General features: G+C 38.6%; 3 protein-coding genes across 8 annotated transcripts in view; 1 reads left to right on the plus strand and 2 right to left on the minus strand.

Annotated features, from left to right (window-relative positions):
- Positions 1-2060, plus strand: part of copg2 (COPI coat complex subunit gamma 2) — an 8418-nt gene extending 6358 nt beyond the window's left edge. The window contains exons 19-24 of the mRNA XM_032505806.1: positions 118-299; positions 488-617; positions 829-926; positions 1109-1247; positions 1421-1519; positions 1911-2060. Of these exons, the coding sequence (XP_032361697.1) occupies positions 118-299; positions 488-617; positions 829-926; positions 1109-1247; positions 1421-1519; positions 1911-2041 (779 nt within the window). The 3' untranslated portion in view covers positions 2042-2060. The remainder of the gene's footprint in view (positions 1-117; positions 300-487; positions 618-828; positions 927-1108; positions 1248-1420; positions 1520-1910) is intronic.
- Positions 2061-2329: 269 nt separating this feature from the next.
- Positions 2330-11405, minus strand: mest (mesoderm specific transcript). 2 transcript variants are annotated; one of them, XM_032505807.1, is made up of 12 exons: positions 11137-11405; positions 10153-10342; positions 9663-9742; positions 9469-9546; positions 9183-9327; positions 9021-9140; positions 8707-8747; positions 8498-8568; positions 8300-8401; positions 8139-8215; positions 6957-7020; positions 2330-2980 (listed from the first exon to the last, which is right to left on the minus strand). In XM_032505807.1, exons 2-12 carry the CDS (start codon positions 10304-10306, stop codon positions 2863-2865), a joined length of 1050 nt encoding a protein of 349 aa, XP_032361698.1. In that variant the 5' UTR covers positions 10307-10342; positions 11137-11405; the 3' UTR covers positions 2330-2862. The 2 variants fall into 2 exon arrangements, with proteins under 2 accessions (XP_032361698.1, XP_032361700.1); XM_032505809.1 differs by having other exon boundaries at positions 9021-9079; positions 9191-9327; positions 11137-11404.
- Positions 11406-13594: 2189 nt separating this feature from the next.
- Positions 13595-19923, minus strand: part of atp2b1a (ATPase plasma membrane Ca2+ transporting 1a) — a 40322-nt gene continuing 33993 nt past the window's right edge. For 2 of the 5 annotated variants that reach the window (XM_032505801.1, XM_032505802.1), the window contains exons 20-22: positions 19516-19704; positions 18820-18909; positions 15787-16164 (exon numbers count right to left, since the gene is read on the minus strand). In XM_032505801.1, coding sequence (XP_032361692.1) covers positions 15787-16164; positions 18820-18909; positions 19516-19704 — 657 coding nt within the window. Of the gene's footprint in view, positions 16165-18728; positions 18910-19515; positions 19705-19923 lie in introns of all 5 variants that reach the window. The other 3 variants (XM_032505803.1, XM_032505805.1, XM_032505804.1) reach the window with 3 other exon arrangements.

The following is a 19923-nucleotide window of genomic DNA, read 5'->3' on the forward strand; positions in this document are numbered from 1 at the left end:
AAGAGAGAGACATCATGGCTTGCAAATACTCTGGCCTGATGTGATTTAATACAGTTACGGTCTTTTCTGTCCTATGTTTTTGTTTTAATCTGTCTCTGCTTTGCGTCCGTTTTACAGAACAACTGGCGGCCATCCCAGAGTTCCAGGGTCTCGGGCCGCTCTTCAAGTCTTCTGAGCAGGTGCAGCTGACGGAGGCTGAGACAGAATACGTGGTGCGCTGCGTCAAACACACTTTCGCCAGGCACATGGTGTTCCAGTTCGACTGCACAAACACTCTGAATGACCAGCTCCTGCAGAAGGTACCAGCTGAGAGGGGATTTAGTTTCATGATTTTTCTCCAATTCTTTATTTGGACTCTTGATTAGTCTTGGCTTTGAAAAAATAAAACTGTCCAAGAGAAGAAGAGAGAGTCCACAAGTGACAAAGTATTTAGAATTCAAACTAAAACACGGGAACGCATTGGAAATGAATGTATCGTGTATGCCAGGTCGTAGTGCAGATGGAGCCATCGGAGTCCTACGAGGTGATCCAATACATCCCAGCAGCCAACCTCCCCTACAGCCAGCCGGGTTCCTGCTACACTCTGGTCCGCCTGCCCGAGGACGACCCCACCGCTGGTAGGAACACTGGGACGTTATTGGGCTCATGGGAGCAATGACAGACTGTCAAAGAAACTGTGTTTATAACATTTAGATCACAAATGGGTTACCCAGTTAGTGACTTCCTTATGCATGTACAAAGCCCAAAATGATATCTTTTGAGCAGCAAATTGTGCGGTTAAACAGCGTTGACTGCATACAAGATTGAAGGTGTCCTGTCTGTCCACAGTGTCTTGTACGTTCAGTTGTACTATGAAGTACCTGGTCAAAGACTGTGACCCCAACACAGGAGAGCCTGATGATGACGGTTATGATGATGAATACGTGGTATGTAATCATAACACACCCTCAAACTTTGAAAACCAAATGATTTCCTACGTTGTGCATAGTCATCGATGTCAATTTTCCTTCTCTTTTTTTTCCCTCGTTGCTTCTATCTCCAATTCCTCTCTCCTTATCCTTGCATTTTTCCTGCGTCTCGTATCCTGATCTGCCCTGCTCTTCTTCAGCTGGAGGATCTGGAGGTAACGGTTGCAGACCACATCCAGAAGGTTTTGAAACCGAACTTCGGTGCAGCGTGGGAAGAAGTGGGAGACGAATTTGAGAAGGAAGAGACTTTTGCCCTGGCGTCTGTACGAACTCTAGACGGTGAGTCAGAGCTTTTGGGCTAAAATTATTTTGTTAAGTTTTATAACTTTTTGTGTAGTTTTTGCAAATAACTGCTTGCAAAGAGATTTACTAAACATGTTATGTCATTAAAGCTTAATGCAATAACTGAAGCCCAGTTTGTTACGTGACTCAACCATGGTTTTCTTTTACAGAGGCGGTGGGTAACATCATCAGCTTCCTGGGAATGCAGCCATGTGAGCGCTCTGACAAAGTTCCTGAAAATAAGAACTCGCATGTCCTCTTCCTTGCTGGTGAGTTGATGTCCGGATGGTTGTGGTCACTGCTAGATCTTTTTAAATGTGTATTATTTTTTAATTTTTACACACCGCTTCCTTAAAAAGGTAATTTAGCCTGTATGCAAGATAAAGTTCTCTCGTAATGTTTGACATGTCATATTTACAAATGGCAGGTTTGGTTTAGGTTTTAGTGGATTCCAAATTTTGTCCAAAATTGTATGAAGTTTTTGTAACAGTACTACACTGTTACATATTGTTTTTTGTGTACAATTAGATTTAAGAACAAATTCTCTCATTTAGACTCTTTTCTAATAAACACAAATATCATATTTGACATGCCTGGTGAATTGAGGTTTGATCAGGTGTGGTTCGATTGGCCACTGAGCGCTCTCCCTCCCTCCCCCAGGTGTGTTTCGGGGGGGTCATGACGTGCTGGTTCGTGCTCGCCTGGCGCTGGCCGACGGCGTCACCATGCAGGTGACGGTTCGCAGCGATGAAGAGACGGTCGTCGACGTCATCCTGGCCTCCGTCGGCTAAAGCGATGCAGCGCTGTGCCTACACAAGCACCAGACCTTTCATCTCTGCACGACAAACTCTCTGAGACATTACTTAGATCTTTTCCACAGCGCTAAAAAATAAATGTACAATATTGTTTGTCAATTATGCTGACACCATCCAAAAATAAACATGTTTTATTAGTTCTAGTTTATGAACTAAAACGTGTTTATTCCCTCTTTCATACTGTCTGCTGTCCACATGTTTTATTTGTCAAATCTTCAATAAATTCTGACTAAGTACATAAAGTTTCCATCATTCAGACACTGGTTTTATACAAAACTAGTTTTATTTGAAGAAAAGTTGACATTTAGGTTTTTCATTGACATCAAGAGAAATGTAGAAAATCATCAAATCATCTTCATTTAGAGTGCAGCTGATTGCAGGACTCAAAAGAGCAACAGAAAATGGAGGGAATCAGAACAATGTCCCACAGATAACGTCAATAATAGCACAACCTATAACTTTCACTATCCTGTTGAAAGAGGGGCATAAACTAGCAGTGCTACCATCAGATTAGTGATTTCAGTTGTTGCATTAAGCACAATGAATAATGTTTCTAGCTCACATTAGATGTCTTCCAGGGCAGTAGTTGGTATTTTAGGGTTTGATGCTGGTAGATTAGCCAATCACTCGTGAATAAATCTCAAACTGATGCAGCGTTACTTCTAGTTGCATTCATCAGGGAAAGTCATTGCACCTCACGTGGCTGTTTATCACCTCAAAGTGTTGCTAAAGTACCAAACCACTTGTTAAGGGTATTAAATAATTCATGAACATTGGTTTTTGCATTTGGTATCCCTTCAGAAAGAGTGAATAAAGTTGAAATACGCATTGAGGAAGCCAGTGGGATCTTCCAGCTGAGGATAGTGACTGATGTGTTCATCCAAAATGGTGACCGTCGACCTCTGGACCAGTTGCCTGCAAGAAAAAGATGCATTTTTGAGAAGAATTAGATGATTAGCGACTGGGCGCACATAAACACTGATGGCTTTGTGGCTTCAAACCCAGCTGTCAACTTCTTATTTTCTGTCATCGCTACTAAAATGCCCCAAAATACCATACAATGCAGATAGCCTAATTTTCTTGTGATGGATATTTCTTTGACACAAACCAATGTGATGTGTCCTTATTTTCACTCAAACAATAAGTAGAAAGCCTGATTTAGACCAAATGTTCAACATTTCTGACTTGTGATTATATTTTAGGACAAAGACAACAACTCATCACAGTGATCTGACGATGGTGTAGAGGTAATTTATTGATGCCTAATTACAAAGGTTGCTGGTTTGAAACCAGTTATGAGCTCTTTTTTAATGTTTTATAAACTAGAGAAAAACTTTCTTTAGCAGAAATTGGCAGTTGTGTAATGTGTCCTTATTTCCACTCAAACAATAAGTAAAAAAACCCAATGTAAACCAAATATTCCACATTTCTGACTAGTGATTATTCTTTACAACAAAGATGGAATTTGATAATAGTGTATTGATGGTGGTGTAGAGGGAATTTTACTAGTACATGGTTGCAAAGGTTGTTGGTTTGAATCTGGTGGTGGACTGCTTTTTTGACATGCTATGACTTTGTTTTTTTTTACATATTTGTGATTTGTTTCAATATACTATTACTTTTGATTACTTTTTTCAACATACTATAATATGACTTTCTTTTCCTCCATACTATAATATTACTTTTTTTTTTTTTTTTTACGTACTACACTATGACCACATTTAAGCTATGACCTTTTTATTTTACATACGATACTGTGACCTTTTTATCCTTTTATTGACATACCATACTATGACTTTTTTGACATACTAAACTATGACTTTATTTGCATACTATACTATGACTTTTTTATTTTATTTTTTCTACATACAATAATATGATAAATCTTTTAACTTTTTGGACATACTATAGTCTGGCTTTTATACCTTCTTTCGACAATATATTTGTGACTTTTTTAAAAACTATACTATGACTTTTTTTTAACTTTTTCAACACTACTACACTAATGAACTTTTTAACTTTTTCGACATACTATAATATGACTTTTTTACATTTTTTTACATACTATACTATTACTTATAATGACTTTTTTTAACATATACTATGACTTTTCCTTATTTTTTTGACACACCTTTACTATTACTTTTTATTAATTTTCTACATCACTATACATGACTTTACTTTTTTTGACATACTTTACTATGACTTTTAAAAACTTTTTTTGACATACTATGACTTTATTTTACTATTTTCGACATACTATCTCTACTTTTATATGACTTTTTCGACATATGACTTTTATTAATTTTTTAACTACTAAACTATGACTTTTTTTACTTTTTTGGACATACTATACTATAACTTTTGATGACTTTTTCGACATACTATACTATGACTATTTTTGTAACATACTATGATTTCTGTATTTACTTTTTTTGATCCTATGACTTTTTATGAATTCTTTAGACATACTATACTATGACTTTTTCGACATATCATATTGTGATTTTTTAAAATCTTTTTCGACATACTATACTATTATATTTACATAACAATACTACTATACTTTTGATGACTTTTGTTGACATAACGTACTATACTATGACTTTTTTTAAACTTTTTGACATACTACACCAGGACCTTTTTTTCCATACTATACTATGACATTTTTTACTTTTTTTTTACATATTATACTATTACTTTTATATGACTTTTTTGACATACAACTATGACTTTGTTTCCGTACTATACTATGACTTTAAAACTTTTTCAACATACTATACTATGACATTTTTTTTTTGACATACTATGATTTTTTTTATTTGTCTTTTATGACATACTATATTATGACTTTTTATGAATTCTTTAGACATATACTATAACTTTTATATGACTTTTTTCAACATATCATATTATGACTTTTTAAATCTTTTTTCGACATACTATACTATGAATTTTATTAACATACTATACTATGACTTTTGATGACTTTCTCGACATACTATACTATGACTTTTTTTTTTTTTTAACTTTTTTTGACATACTATACTATGACTTTTTTTTTTTAAACTTTTTTTGACATACTATACTATGACTTTTTATGAATTCTTTAGACATATATTTATGAGTTTCATGAATTTTTTCGACATACTATTACTATACTATATACTTTACTTTTTTTTTTGGACATACTATACTCTACTTTTTATGACTATTCCAACATACTATACTATGACTTTTTATGATTTTTTTTCGACATACTATACTATTACTTTTGATGACTTTGCTTGACATACTATACAACAACGGTTTTTCAACATTATTCTATGACTTTGTTTACATCCATGACTTTTTTCTTACTTTTTGGGACATACTATATCTGACTTTATATGACTTTTTCGACATACTATACTATGACTTTTTTTCCTCCATACTATATTACTTTTTTATTTTTTTACATACTACACTGTAACCATATTAAAGTATGACCTTTTTATTTACTAACTATACTATGACCTTTTTATCCTTTTTTTGACATACCATCTATGAATTTATTGCATACAATACTATGACTTTTTATTTTTTTTTACTTTTTTTTATATACTATAACATCACTTTTTTTTAAAACTTTTTTTTTTCGACAATATTTTTTGGTAAATTATTTTTTTACATTCAACTTTTTTTTTTAACTTTTTTTGACATAACACATGCCTTTTTTTATATACTATGACTTTTTTTTTAACTTTTTTTGACATACTAAACTATGACTTTTTTAAAAACTTTTTTCGACATACTATACTATGACCCATTTTACATACTATACTATAGTATATTTTTTCGCCATCTATACTTGACTTTTATATGACTTTTTTCCGACATTTATGAGTTTTTATGAGTTTTTTTTTGACATACTACTATTAATTTTTATGACTTTTCGACCTACTAGACTTATTTTTACATTTTTTTACATACCATACTACGTATTTTAAAACTTTTTTCACATACTATGACATTTTTTTTACATACTATACAATGACTTTTTAAAACTTTTTTCCACATACTATACTATGACTTTTATATGACTTTTTTTCGAAAATATATTAGGTTTTTATGAATTTTTTCGACATGCTATACTATCACTTGATGACTTTTTTGACATACTATACTATGACCTTATTTAAACTTTTTTTGGAATTCTATACTATAAAATTTTTTGACATACTATACTATGACATTTTTTACTTTTTTCGACATACTATACTATGACTTTTTAAAACTTTTTTTTGACATACTATTACTTTACTTTCAGTCTACCTTCTGCTTATTGTCTATATTTTGCCTGTTTTTCTTGTGTTTACTTGTTTGTTTTGCTTTTATTGTAGAAAATGCTGCTGTAACAAGGAAATTTCCCCGCTGTGGGATGAATAAAGTATTATCTTATCTAATCTAATCTGATCTAATATAATATGACTATTTATGAATTAAATTACTAATTGAATTACTATACTATGACTTTTTTTTCTTTTTTTCAACATACTATGACTTTATTTTTTTTAACACACTATACTATGACTTTTTAAAACTTTTTTCAACATACTATAAAAAAATTAAATAATAATGATAAAATACAGAATAATTATTTGTAATTGTAGCAGACATTCTTTTAAAATGATGTCCACATTTCATTCCCAAACAACATGCTTTGTGGAGACTTCATGTTGTTCAGCTCAAATCCCAGAAAATGTCAGTTAATAAGTAAAGAGTTCAGATTATCTGTAATTCTTTCTAACTCACAGCCAGCAAATGAGCTGAACAAAGATCTGCTGGCAGGAGATGAGCGTACTACTGATAATCTGAACGAGGTTTAAGTATCAGAGGAGGGGTCACTCACTGGTAAAGACGGATGAACTGAGGATGAGGGTTGACTGGGTCCAGGGGTCCGTAGATCATGTGCACTGAAAGACAAGGAGGAGTTTTACAAAAGAGAAGTCTTTAAGGAGGGTGGCTTGGTTTAAAATTGGAGGATAATAATGAAATAGAAGTTGTGGATACTGTATGAGGTCTAGAGTTAAATAACATTTTATATATATACACTGTATATATAAAAAAATAAATGTAATGCTGGTGAACCAACCAGTTTTTGATTTAAGCACTTATATCTTGCAGGATGCCACATTATTTCCTTAACCGCCCGACATAATTTACTCACTGATACGATGATTCTGAAGAACCAGCTCAGAAACCACAACTAAGTGGACATTCACACAGCCTGTATCGACCGTGACAGACGGTGCAGCAAAAATGCAGGTCTTTTGATTCATTTTGAATTGCCGCAGGGTGAACGTGCAAAAAACTCAGCGTGCTGCGGCTAAACATTTAAACTCAATCAACTTTTGGAGAAACGTGACCTCGTCCCTCTGCGGTGGCCAATCATGTAATCAGTCTTGAGGTGGTGTGAAAGTCCCGTACAGGAAACAGGAAACTTTACTGCTTCTATCGCTGCCACAAGAACGTTTCAAAACATGAAACACAAGCCCTGAACCCCCCAGAAGACTGAGCAACAGCTAAATGTTTGCCAAAATACAAAGCGCAATCGGTTTTCTTTCTCTCTTTCTCTGGGACATGAAGCTGAAACGTCAAGATCAATAAACGATCTGATGGAAAACAGTAACTGTGAAATATAAAGTCTACTTGTGCTACATTGGGGGTTAAAAGAACACGACAGGACATCACACAAACGGGCCGTTATAGTAACGCTCCCACACGCTGCCGCATAACCCTGCAGCAAATCGCCAGATTGGTTATTTTTGTCTGAATGGGACCTAACTCCTTCCAGCTGTATTCCACATGAGGTCTGTGTCAGTAGCACACAAACATTCCTACCCCCTACTCCCTCCTCCTGAGCTCGGGATCACAGATGGACTACGAAGCTTCTTCTAGCAGGCTAAGCAGCTTAACGTCGGCGGTTCTCCGGCCGAGGCTGCTGGTTAAATACACCTTGGGTGAAGTGTTTGGCCTACACAAAAGAGCTTCCACCCTCTGATTTATTAACATGATGCAACTGTGAACTCACGTGGGACGAAGGTGGAAGTGAGCACGCCCACCCATCGCTCTCTGTGTTTTAATCTCTGGTTGATGTATTGCAGAATACTGAAAGAGAAGGAGAAGACAAAATGTGTGAACAAGGATAATTAAGGCCAATAGAACACAAAGCAAATACACTACCACACACACCTGTCCATCACTAAGTTGCCGTCGTTGTAGCGTAAACCTGTCCACATGTCCCAGAACTCAGCGTCTGTGGGCTGCGTGTACGGGCCAAACACGTCTCCAATCCTACCAGGCAACAAAAAGTATATTTTTGCAACAGCATACTGGTACAAACATTTAGTTCAATCTTCTCAATTTGGAGCACAGCTATGGTTCTCTTACCCTTTTTGGAAGATCATATAGTTGGTGAGACGGGTCAGAACTGGAGCCAGAAAACTTGAGTCCTTCAGAAGCTTTTGGAGGCAAAACATTTATGTCTCTGTGAGAACTTTGACAGCCAAACAGCTACATTAAATTCAGCTTTCTAAAGTCATCATTTCATGATTCCACATGAGCTGAAGAGTAGGATGAAGAAAACAAAGGTGACTCACCTTCTGCAGCAAACGCGGGTAATGTGTTTCTGGGAATAATCCTGTAGGAAATGAAAGAGTCAGCGCTGGGCGTGACTTTGTGATGAATGTACAATGATATGAAAGCAGAACACCCTCACAATTTAGAAGCTAGATCCAGAAAATGTTTGGGAGTTCCGTTTAATGAATGACTTTAATAGTTATGATCAAACCAGATCTGAATAATGATCAAATGGAGGTCTTGTTATGAAAAATGTATTCTTTTTCTACCTCACTGATTACAGAAAGTGAAGTTTCTGACAAAACATGACCAAAGAGAACAGACGGCACTGTACCTCCATTAGAAAGACACAGGCTGTTAATGATGAGGTGTCCTGTGCGGTTTTGGTCAGTCCTGGTTTGGGTGCATGATGAGTAAAAAGAGGGAGAGGGAAGGGCAGTCAGCAATTCATCATGTTACTCTGTTGTTGACAATTTACATAAATACACTGGCACATGCACATACCTGAAGAGCAGCTCCAGGGCCACAGTGTCTCCATAGTCATGGGACACCAGATTCACTCGCTGGTTGCTCAGACCCAGGTGAGCCACCAGGGCCTCCACCACACTGGCCTGCTCGAAGATGGAGTACCTGTGGGGTCGCTGGTATGGTCAGGCACAGGAGAAAATAAGTTATGGGTAAGTACAGTAACAGAGCACCAAGCAGGAAATATCAGAATCATGATTTTACTAAAATGAATCTAGAAAATAAAGACATTTAAACTGACACAAGATTTTACTCACAGGCTTGTCACTGAAGCCAAAGCCCAGGAAGTCCAGTGCAATGACTCGATGGAAGCGCTGTGTGAGTGGCTCCCAAATCTGTATGGAAAACATATACACAGCATTTGGTCTCTGGATTGTTCACACAAAGGCGCTACATTTTTCCAATGGTGTTTAGGTGTGTTGATTAGCTACTGAGCGCGTGCAGCGGGTACCTTGTTCCAGTCGAAGCTGGAGGTGGGGAAGCCATGGAGCAGAATGACCACATCGGAGCTTCCCAAAGCCCCGTAGGCATCTGGTTTAAGGAGAAAAGAGAAACGCATGTATGTATATGCACAGAGGAAAATACATTTTCAACAAAAAGAAGGCACAGTGACATTTTTGCATGTTTTATTCCAAGTATAAATGTGACTGCTGGCATTAATGACGATGTGTGACGAAGATTCTGTGTGATTTATGTCTCTGAAAAGTCACATTTGAAGCTAAGATGACTCGCCAATTGATCAACTTCTAAAGCGCCAATTAACTGACAAGTATTTGACACTTATGTACGGTATATCATTTATTAAGTTAAACAATTAATCATAAATTGAAAGGATAATGAAAACATTAACTGTTTTCAGCCATAGCCACAGTTGGATGCCATTAGAACATTCTTGACAACCCATGGGGGTATTTAACAATACTACTGTGTCTCTCTCTTACCTCTGTAGAAGATCTCCCTGCCTCTGAAATGGAACACCTCCCCGGCACTATGCCACTTTTGCAGGGCAGGTGACAGCTGAGGGGGCGGGATGTGCAGGTACACGGCCACCAGCGGGATGCAGATCAAACCCACATGAACCCACCACTCTCTCATCTTGAGCTCAGCGGTAGGGGAGATTCATTCCTGCCTCTAAAAAAAGACAACAATGAAATGAAAGATAGGTTTAAGTGACTGGAACTTCCTACAGGTGAGACCACGCATGGAGGCGTGATCAGGGGCAGGGTGGAATTAATCTCTGCGTACCCACCTCGTTGTAGCACATTGCTGTATACAGTAGGGCCTATCATACAATTCCACTTATTTAGTATTATTCATCATTCCCAGTCTCACATCTCACTTATTATTTTATTTAGTTATTCATCATTCTCATGTCCTATCTCAGAACTGTCCATAATGTTCATATTGTAATATAATAACATACTACTATTTATACCAGTATCCTTGCACTATGCTCCATATTTAAATAATTTGATTGATCTCTTCATTGCATTCATGCCTCTATATTGTTTCTGTTTAGAGTATGTATATATTGTGTTTGTATTAGTGTGTATATTTTTGTTTTGGTTGTTTTGTATGTGTAAGCACAGTGTGAGTAACGATGCTCCAAAGACAAATCCCTCGTATGTGTCCTCATACATGGCGAATGAAGCTGATTCGGATCTGTGTGGGGTTCTCTGTCAAGAAATAGCTAAGAAACCCCGACAACTGAGATACATGTCACTCAAATAAGCACCCAACGTTACAGTAAGTTATCAGGTAAAAATGAGCGGTTTAACGGGAACCTTCAATAACGTCCAACCCAGGAGAGCCAAACACGGCTCTAACCCTCCGCTACACTGAGTCTACAACACGCGCATTTTCTAAAACAGGTCCTGTTTGTTTTAAGAGGCTGAACACTGAAGTAGACTGCAGTAGCTACTCACAGAAATGTTGCGACCTGTCGTTAGCAGACCTTCGCCCAGTGTTTAGAGTCCATACAGCGCACTAGGAATTCCTGCAGAGCGGAAAGGATCCGCGGTTCGAAGAAAAGAGAAAAAGAGATAACGTCTCACTCTGTTGACACTCTGTTGGGTTCCCCAAAGGTTTAGTTGTGTGGGTTTCACCTATGCAGTCTCTGGTTTCACCCGTTAAGAAACCAAGACGAGTGACTCATCAAAATTCATACACAATCTTCGTTTAAAGGGCTACGTACAGAGGCTCAAACAGAAGTACTGCCCTCTGCTGGTGCGGATGTGCAACTACACACAATGTTGAGATTATTAGACAAAACCCATATGTCGAGACTCGAGCTGACATTATAAATCGATTATTCAATTAACAGATCAAAAGAAATTGGAAACAATTTTGATCACACAAATGGGATCAAAGGGGCTTTTCAAGTAATTTTAAAGCCCCTGAAAAACTAAGTTTTCCGAAGGCTGTAACATAAACTACTCATAGATTGAGCAACAATCCCCAGGCCTGTCTCTAACCGCTTTATCCAGGATTACAGGGTCGCGGGGGGGGGTCATTAGGTGAGAGATGGTGTGGCTATACCTGAAGGAGTTGCAGGGAATAACTGCAATGTGAGTTCTTTGGTCTCATGTTGCTGGGGAGTATGCAGAAATGGAGGGATCTCGAATTAGGGGGGGCGCTGGCATTGGGCGTGAGACGGTGTAGTAGGCTACACCTGAAGGAGCCCATGCTGAGGACCTTAAGACATTTTAAATTAAAAAAGAGAAGTTAATTATTCAATTACAGTCTATGCCCTGAACTATTTTAAATGAGAAGTTTGACTAATTGGCAAGTTAGTTTTATTTATAAATTTAGATAATAAATACAAGACAAGAGCCGTTTATTTGCTGCATTTCAAAGTATGCAGAATATTGTTTTCCTATAATTTGTCTCACACCTCTGAGAGTTGTCTTGGAAGCCCATTTTTTGGGCTGGACATCTATGCAACTATATTAATAAAGGTCTATACACAAACCCTCATCAAAAGGTGAACCTCTCTGTCCCATCTGGGTAGATGTTGTTGGACATCATGTTGGTTTTTAAAGATTGTTTTTTGAGCCTTTATTAGGTCTTTATTTATATAGGACAACTGAAGACATGAAAGGGGAGAGAGAGGGGGGGTGACATGCAGCAAAGGGCCGCAGGGCGGAGTCAAAACTGCGGCCCCTGCAACGAGAAGTATATTATGTATGGGCCCCTGCTCCACCTCATGAGCTACAGGCGCCCTTTTGCACATAGTTTAACATGAGTCAGTCCATCTTAATGTCAATATAATTCAGCAGCATTTAGTTGTAGCCCACATATTTCCATTATAGGGGTATAATGGTCAATTTGAGAATTCATCGGCAGTCAGGTAAAAGTACTTTGAAAATCTGCGAGGGAAGTCTAGTCATGGGGGCGGCCAAAGAGGTTATAATGCTATCAATCTCACATCATAATTTAGAATTAAAAGATAATGCCAGAGTTATAAGATATATTTGCTTATGTAGACCATGAGTTTACACTGTATTTATTTAGTGATCTGGCTCCTCTATTCATTAGCTATAATCCAATGTTTATTTGGCAATTATGCAGAAAAGCATGTGTAAAAATCACCCCCAATCACTCAAGTCCGAGATTTTCGGCAACACGTTTGCTTGCCTGCAGCAATGTAATAGACCATTTTTGAATGCATAGCATTCCATAAACACTGCATGGTAAATGAAAAGCATGGCCCTGCAGTTAGGCTAAATACATTTTTTATTTTTAAAAACCATACACATTACTCAACAAGTTTCAAATGTAAATCCAATCACGATATCCATTTAAAATGCTCAAGATAAACAGACATGAAGTACTTTTATTTCCAAATGTTAAAAGATTTAAAAAAAAAAAAAAAAAAAAAAAAAAAAAATCCATAAAAGAGATGGAAAAACATTCATTCCCATTACAGGAAGAAGCTACAGAACAAACTCCTTACATGGATTCTGCCTTTTCAATTTCTCACTTTTTATGTAATTCTAGCTGCTATTTTGTCATCTGTAAAACAAAGTATTTCCTCAGAGAACGTTGCGGTTTAACATCTCCACTTCCTTCCCCTGTCCACAGCCCTTCAGGTGAAGACGGCCAGAAGGCTGCAAGAAGAATCTGCAGCCTGCTGCCCGAGTCATCCTGTGTGGTTGACGAGCACCGTCCCAAACATTTCATTAAGTGTGGTAATATAGAAACTAAAAGACGCTTGTTCTCTATTTTACACCAATTGCACCCTGAGATGAATATTCCAGAACAACAAACATTTTAGTGGCCAAAACCCTCCCCATATAACATGATTGGTGTCAAATCATCCAAAATTGGTTTCGTACGATGAAAGGTATCATCAGTATTTTCATAAAAATACAAAGGTACACTTTATGATTTGTATCAAAATTATTTTCCCCCCCCAAGGAACGCTATGAAATAAAGTACCCTGTGCAGATAGATACCAGTGTATGCCTAGTCTTTATTCTTGAAAAATGCACATGTCCAATTCTATAGCGTTTCCAGTACACCAGGTGTCAAAAATATTTTACAAACAAATCAAATGTGGCAACATTTATCCACGGTGAAAGGAGTCTTATTTGTTATTGATTGAGAGAGAGAGAGAAAAAAATTAATAATTTTTCCCCTGTTTTTGATTTTAAAAATGTCAACAAAACAGAACTTGCAGGAGTAAAATTAAGTTTTTCCTAAGGCATGATCTTAAAAGACTGAATGAAATATGCAAATAATTCACTTTTTGTTTTAACCAATACAATGTTGCACTACCTAAATACACAAAATCTGAATTTAAAAGGTTCTTTATAGATTCCTTTTTCTTTTAAATTAAATATTTTTTTCTATGCCTGAGTAAACAAATGTCAATATTGTACATTGGTAGGGGGCTAAGGTTTTGCTGAGAAAAATAAATAAATTAAAACACTAATTACGAAAAAAAAAAGATGACCGGGGTCCATATTTATCAAGCATCCAGAGAGAGAATCAAACACAACTGGCCCAGAAGGAGCAGTTTGAGGTCCTTCTTTTAGCTAGAGGAGTAACGGTGTTCATCTGTGAGGAGTCACCTGCTGATGGCCGATGACGGGACAAAGCATTGTCTAAATTATTATTGTAGCCAAGGCACATTAATATGGACTTCTTATTGAAAAATAAATAAGCGCACTGGCTGAATACAGCGTTACTTTGAACTCAAGTGATAAAAAACAACAACAACTGAACTTTAAGTCTTTTGAGTGTTTTATGAGCTTTGGCAAAAACAAATTTTGTAGCCTTAACATGCATAAATTAGTCATAAACGCACATTTTTCCTGCATCAAATAATCAGTATCAACCTCTTTTGAACGGAACTAATAACTACTACAAGACATTTTACAGTACGATAGTGGTGTGAAACCACAACAATCTAAACTACTTCCTGCTGAAAGCGACTGTAGGAGGCTTCATGAGGACCTCATGTCCAACTTCGAGGTAAGACTTTGTTTCAGCATAATTCTAGGTGTCAGTCTGAGATGCTTGCTAAATACAGGCCCAGATTTATTCTCAACTCCCTTTTAATGAGTGAACCTTTCAACATGTGGAAATCCTTGAACACAACATAATGAATGAAAAGAGAATCCAGAACTCCAGAAGGTTTTGTGCACATGAAAACTATCGAAGAAATGGAAGTAGTAAATATTTATAGCAGTTATTGGACAGAGGCCCTAAATGTCTTTCCCGTCCCGTCTCCTGTGAAAACACCTCACCCGGAGGACCTTTTTCTATACAAGCCTTAGTGTTTATCGGTTTGGCTAGAAGATTCTACATTTATCTACAAATATATAACAAAACTTGCAGGCAAAAATAGTTAAGTTTCAATAGAAACACCCTTTTTTTCCTGAAAATACAGCAGTATCTGAAATAATCCTCTCATTCATTTTTTTTTAATTCTGTCCCAGTTTTCTGCATCATACATCAGGAAGCTCTTTTGCCTACAAACAGAAAAAAAGTATCTACAAACTTTGTAAACAGACCTGCTTTTTTCCAAAAACATAAATAACTCAAAATATTAACAGCCAATGGAGCAGAAATAAGTTTTGAATGAGCAAGGGCCAAAGAGATAAATATACAACACCATTCAGATAAAAGAGAAGCTAAAGGTTCTTTCATAATTCTTACAGACGATCTTCAAGCCAGGAGGAGGACCTCCCCGTCTCAATTAAAATAATAATAATAATAATAATAATAGAATAATAAAAACAGGTCACTTTCAATCTGAGTTTATAATCACCCCTTGTTTACCGAGAAAAACAAAAGTTACCAAGGAGGGAGGGGTGAAGACAGTCCTTGTGTTGCAGCGGGGTATTAATAAGAACCTAAAATAAAAGAAGACCAAAGCATCCACACCAAGCCGTACATTCCTCTGAATGTTTGCTGTTCTTTTAGTCCAGCCAAAGCCAAGCTCACACAAGACTCCGCTCTCCTCTTAGCCCTTCGTCTCTCTTCTGCAAGTGTTCGTTCGTTTTGTCTGATTCGAGCTCCTTGGTGGCGGGTAGAAAAGTGGTGGTGACGCGTGGCGCAGGGTCAGATCAAAGGGAGGTCTCCAGGCTGTGTAGGGGGCTCCCTGGGGCCGAGAGGGTCCCTGATTTGGGGCCTTCTGGGAGGAGGTGGTTACTGCTTTCCACAGCGTTATTGTTCTGGTTTGGGGAGGGAGAGACCGGCGTGGTGGGGGCAACGGTGGTGGGTGAGGGCGGCGTGGGCGTAGTGTTGCGGGGGCTTGCAGAGTTGCGCTTGGTCGGGGCGTCATCCTCTGCGTCAGTGTCATCTATGAGGGGAATATGGGGCTCAGAGTCCTCAATCCGAAATTCAGGGTGGGTCATAAAGTTGTGGATTGATGATCGCGACTCAGGCTTCTCCAGCCCCTCATAGAGGGAGATGGAGCTGCGGAATGCATTCACCACCCGGATCTGGAAGGAGGGAGAAGGGACAGGGAGCAAGCATTTAGTCACATTCAGTAATGATACATGTGTGTTTTGAATTTTCACAAATGGGTAACAACACGGATAAAAACTGAGGGCGCAGGTTTTATTTGGTCAATAATAGGAGAGTTTAAGGGGCAACAAATTCAGTGAGGGGGAAACTCTCGTGCAGGTGTGCAGTTACGTTGAGTTGCAAATTCACAACTTGTAATACCAACTAACTAAGTAGTCTAGAGTAGACTATGTTGGCCCCGAAAACACCTAAAAGTTCATACTAGTTTGGCCGAAAAATGTAAAAAGGAGCAGTTAAATTCATTTCATCTTTACTTCTGTCTGTGTGTCACTTCCTGTTTATCTAAGTAACCCTCTGTCTAGAGTACCCAATATACAGTAATCAAAATGTTGACATGTCGCTGAATTTAAATCTGATGGAGAAAACCTCATTCTAATGCCTACGAGTAAAAGCACAAGCTAGACTTGAGCCATGAAAAGGGCTTCAGGTTGCAGTAGTGTGTGACAGACTGGACTGCGAGCCTGTAATGAGCCAGTTCAGATTGCAGTGTTGATTAAAATAAAAGTGTTTCACAGGAAGGGAAAACTTGAGTTGCATCCAGTGGAGACAGACCTTATACCTGACTCTGTGCTTGTAGAAAAAAACTATTCTTAAAATTCATGTCTTTGGAAGGGTACAAACCAGTGTCAATCCCAATTCAATGAATGTTGATTTTTTTGTGAGTACAGTAGTAGTATTTCACAAAACACTTTGTAGAGGCCTGTGTTCGATTAATCAAAATGCAAAAGGAAACCGAGAGACAAGAGGAATGCTGTTCTACCAGAGAAAAAGGGACAGAGGCTAGACAGTTTTCTTTTGTTGGACATGCTTAGGAAAGAGTGAGGAGAGAGAAAGCCAAGACAGGAAGAGAAAGAATGAAAGAGAGAGACAGAAAAAGGCAGAGGAATAGAGACAGAAAGAAAGACAAAAAGAAAGTTAGATAGGAAGAAAGATAGAAAGTGGTGGTCAGTTACAGCTTATGTTTGTGGAGTAAAAACAAAAAAGCTGCAGCAGCCAAGCATGTCTACAAGCTGGTGTACATGTCAAACAGCACAAAGAGAAAAAACTCACAAACGAGACCAGAGACTTTGAACCCATGCAGAGCGCGGTGCTACCTTGTGTTCAATGGTAGTAAACCTTTGAGTATAGCCCATGACACATTTCACAGAATCTAAAGAAGAATATGTGGGGAGTCAGTGGTATTCATTCTTTTTAGGCACATTGCCAGGCGGACACATTCTGCCAACAAACAAGTAATCACATAGAAGAAACAGACTTCAAGAAACGTTCCAACTCTTTTGAAGAGCAACCTGAAACGAAACGTTTAGAGTTTAGAAGGGAAGCACCGTCTGAACCGTCAGATCCCACCTGAGACAAGAGACCTAAACATTACTGCAGCATTGCATCATTTTTCAGCATGCCGGGGGGGGTGGGGGGGGGAGAGAGAGAGAGAACAACGTGGGATCTGCGGTGAATTGGTCTGGAAAAGTCCCATATGTTTACATTCAAGTGCACAGTCATTTATTCCATTAAGCTCTTTTTTGCGACATCTGTTAGACATTTAAAATCCATGACTAGTCAGATGGTCTGCCTGGGAAGATCTGAAAGACAAAATGAGTCAACAGACAGCCACACAGTTCTTGTAAGGGCACAGTCAGGAGGAAATACCATCCTCAAATGATCCGTGTCCGCTCTCGACGTAGTGATCTTCGACGCTGAATGGACAACTGGCACGAAGGCTGTCCGACCTTTCAAAACTTAGCAAAGCCTTGCATCCAAACACACCAACAAACGCGCATATCAACTGCAGCTGCTCCTCAACTATAGGGTGCTATTGCTCTCCCTGGCCTCCCCCTCTCTTCACACGCCCTCTTTTTCACAACAAACTCCCAGAAGCGGCCACAGCTGGAGAAGAAAAGGTTGTTACTTCACTGACTGACAAGACACCAACTGACAGTCTCACAGAAGTCCATGTCATGGTTTGTCTCTATTGTTTTAGGCCGTGGTCATGGGCTTATACTCAAAACATTTACCCGACTAGGGGCTAGAGAGCTGCGACACAGACCTATGGGTGCTACAGGGGCACAGAGCAGACGGAGGCAGCTGCAGACAAACCTGGAGACGGTCAATGCAGAATTACATATTTGTCAAATAGTATATACACATTATCCCCCCGAAATATCAGTAAAACCTCACATTTCTGAGACTAAAGCAGAAGCAAAACAGAAAAACATGATGACACAGAGAAAACACCTTGCCACTAGAAGCGACCTAGTTACAGGGTACATCTATATACAGCAGTGTTATCGAAGCAATATGGAAGATGTGGTATTTCTGGTGTAGTTTTTTTGAAGAAGAAAACAGGGTAAGGGAGGGGGCATTAGGAGAGAAATGAGACAGTACAAGTGTCAACGTTAAGTGAGAAGAAGATGTTAGAAGAACAGAAGAGGAAAAAAAACAAAAAAAACGTCTCATGCACTAGAGGAGAACACGCACTCACACCCCACAGTGGCAGAAGCGGAGTTGGCGGCAGTGGCAGTAGTGGTAGTAGTAGAAAAGGCTACATGTGTAGGGCTAGAAACATTGGTTACATCGTGCTGTTGTTGGCTGGAGTTGGAGGCCTGCCGCCTTAGAGCCCCCTGAAAGGAAGTTCCACTCTGGAACGCACTCACTACATCCATCTGGAAAGAATCAGACAGCGTGACAGGAGAAAGCCCAGAGGAAATAAAACACAATACAGCCAGAGGAGAGAGAAAAATAAAGAAAAGGCACCAGTAACCATAGAAAAAGAAAAGACACTTGGAAATTGGATTCGGGCATTATAGTTAAAAGAGAGAGGGAAAAGGGGATGTCGGGTTTAAAGGCACTGATCGGAGGAAGCTCTGACCTCACTTTCACACTTTTATTCTGCCAAATCCTTCCATGCTTCCAGCTATAGCCATGCCAATTCTCTTTGAACATTCAGCTGTTCTATTGTGCTTACCATCCAATCCAATTCACTTGCTTCTCATCAGTACCTTCAAACTAGTCTCATTTTAGAAGATAGATTCAGACCGAGTCAGAAGTAGGCATAGGAACCTGCTTTAGTTCAGCAGCAGAACAGGAAAAATAGAGGAAAGGCTTTTGTGTTTAGGGCACAAGCCATTCTTTAGGAATGCCGAGAGAAAAAATAAAACATAGATTTGAAACTGGAAGAGCAATAGAGAGTTAAAGGGTTTATGGCTTTTGATTCCCTTGGTGTTGGGTGCCGTGCTCGGTGATGCGCGGGAAGGTCTGTGGATTGCTACCTGAGTCTGGATGCGATTGAGGCCTCGGAACCAGAGGATCTGGCCTCGGCGAAGCTCCCGCTCAGCGTGGTCAATCTCATCATTGTCACTAAGCTCGTCCAGCTCTTCGTCTGGGATCTCCTCTTTCTGGGTGCCGTGGCCTGCCGTTTTCAAGAATTTTAAGCGGCTGGTGGGTATTGAAGAGATTACCTGGAAGACATCAGAATTTACATGAGCAGCATATCATGACTTATGATAGCGTCACACTCCTCAGCATGGCAAAATGACATTTCATTAATGGCAGAACGAGCCACATTTTTGGGTACATCACAGACATTAAGCAGCCAGTGACCCTGAAAATTAGCTGCCCTGCCAAAGCTTAATGTGAGACAGTCAGTTTGACTGAGTCTCCAAGCCTATCCAACAGTG

Source organism: Etheostoma spectabile, chromosome 23 (genome assembly GCF_008692095.1).
Source record: "Etheostoma spectabile isolate EspeVRDwgs_2016 chromosome 23, UIUC_Espe_1.0, whole genome shotgun sequence".
In the NCBI taxonomy this organism is placed as follows: domain Eukaryota; kingdom Metazoa; phylum Chordata; class Actinopteri; order Perciformes; family Percidae; genus Etheostoma; species Etheostoma spectabile.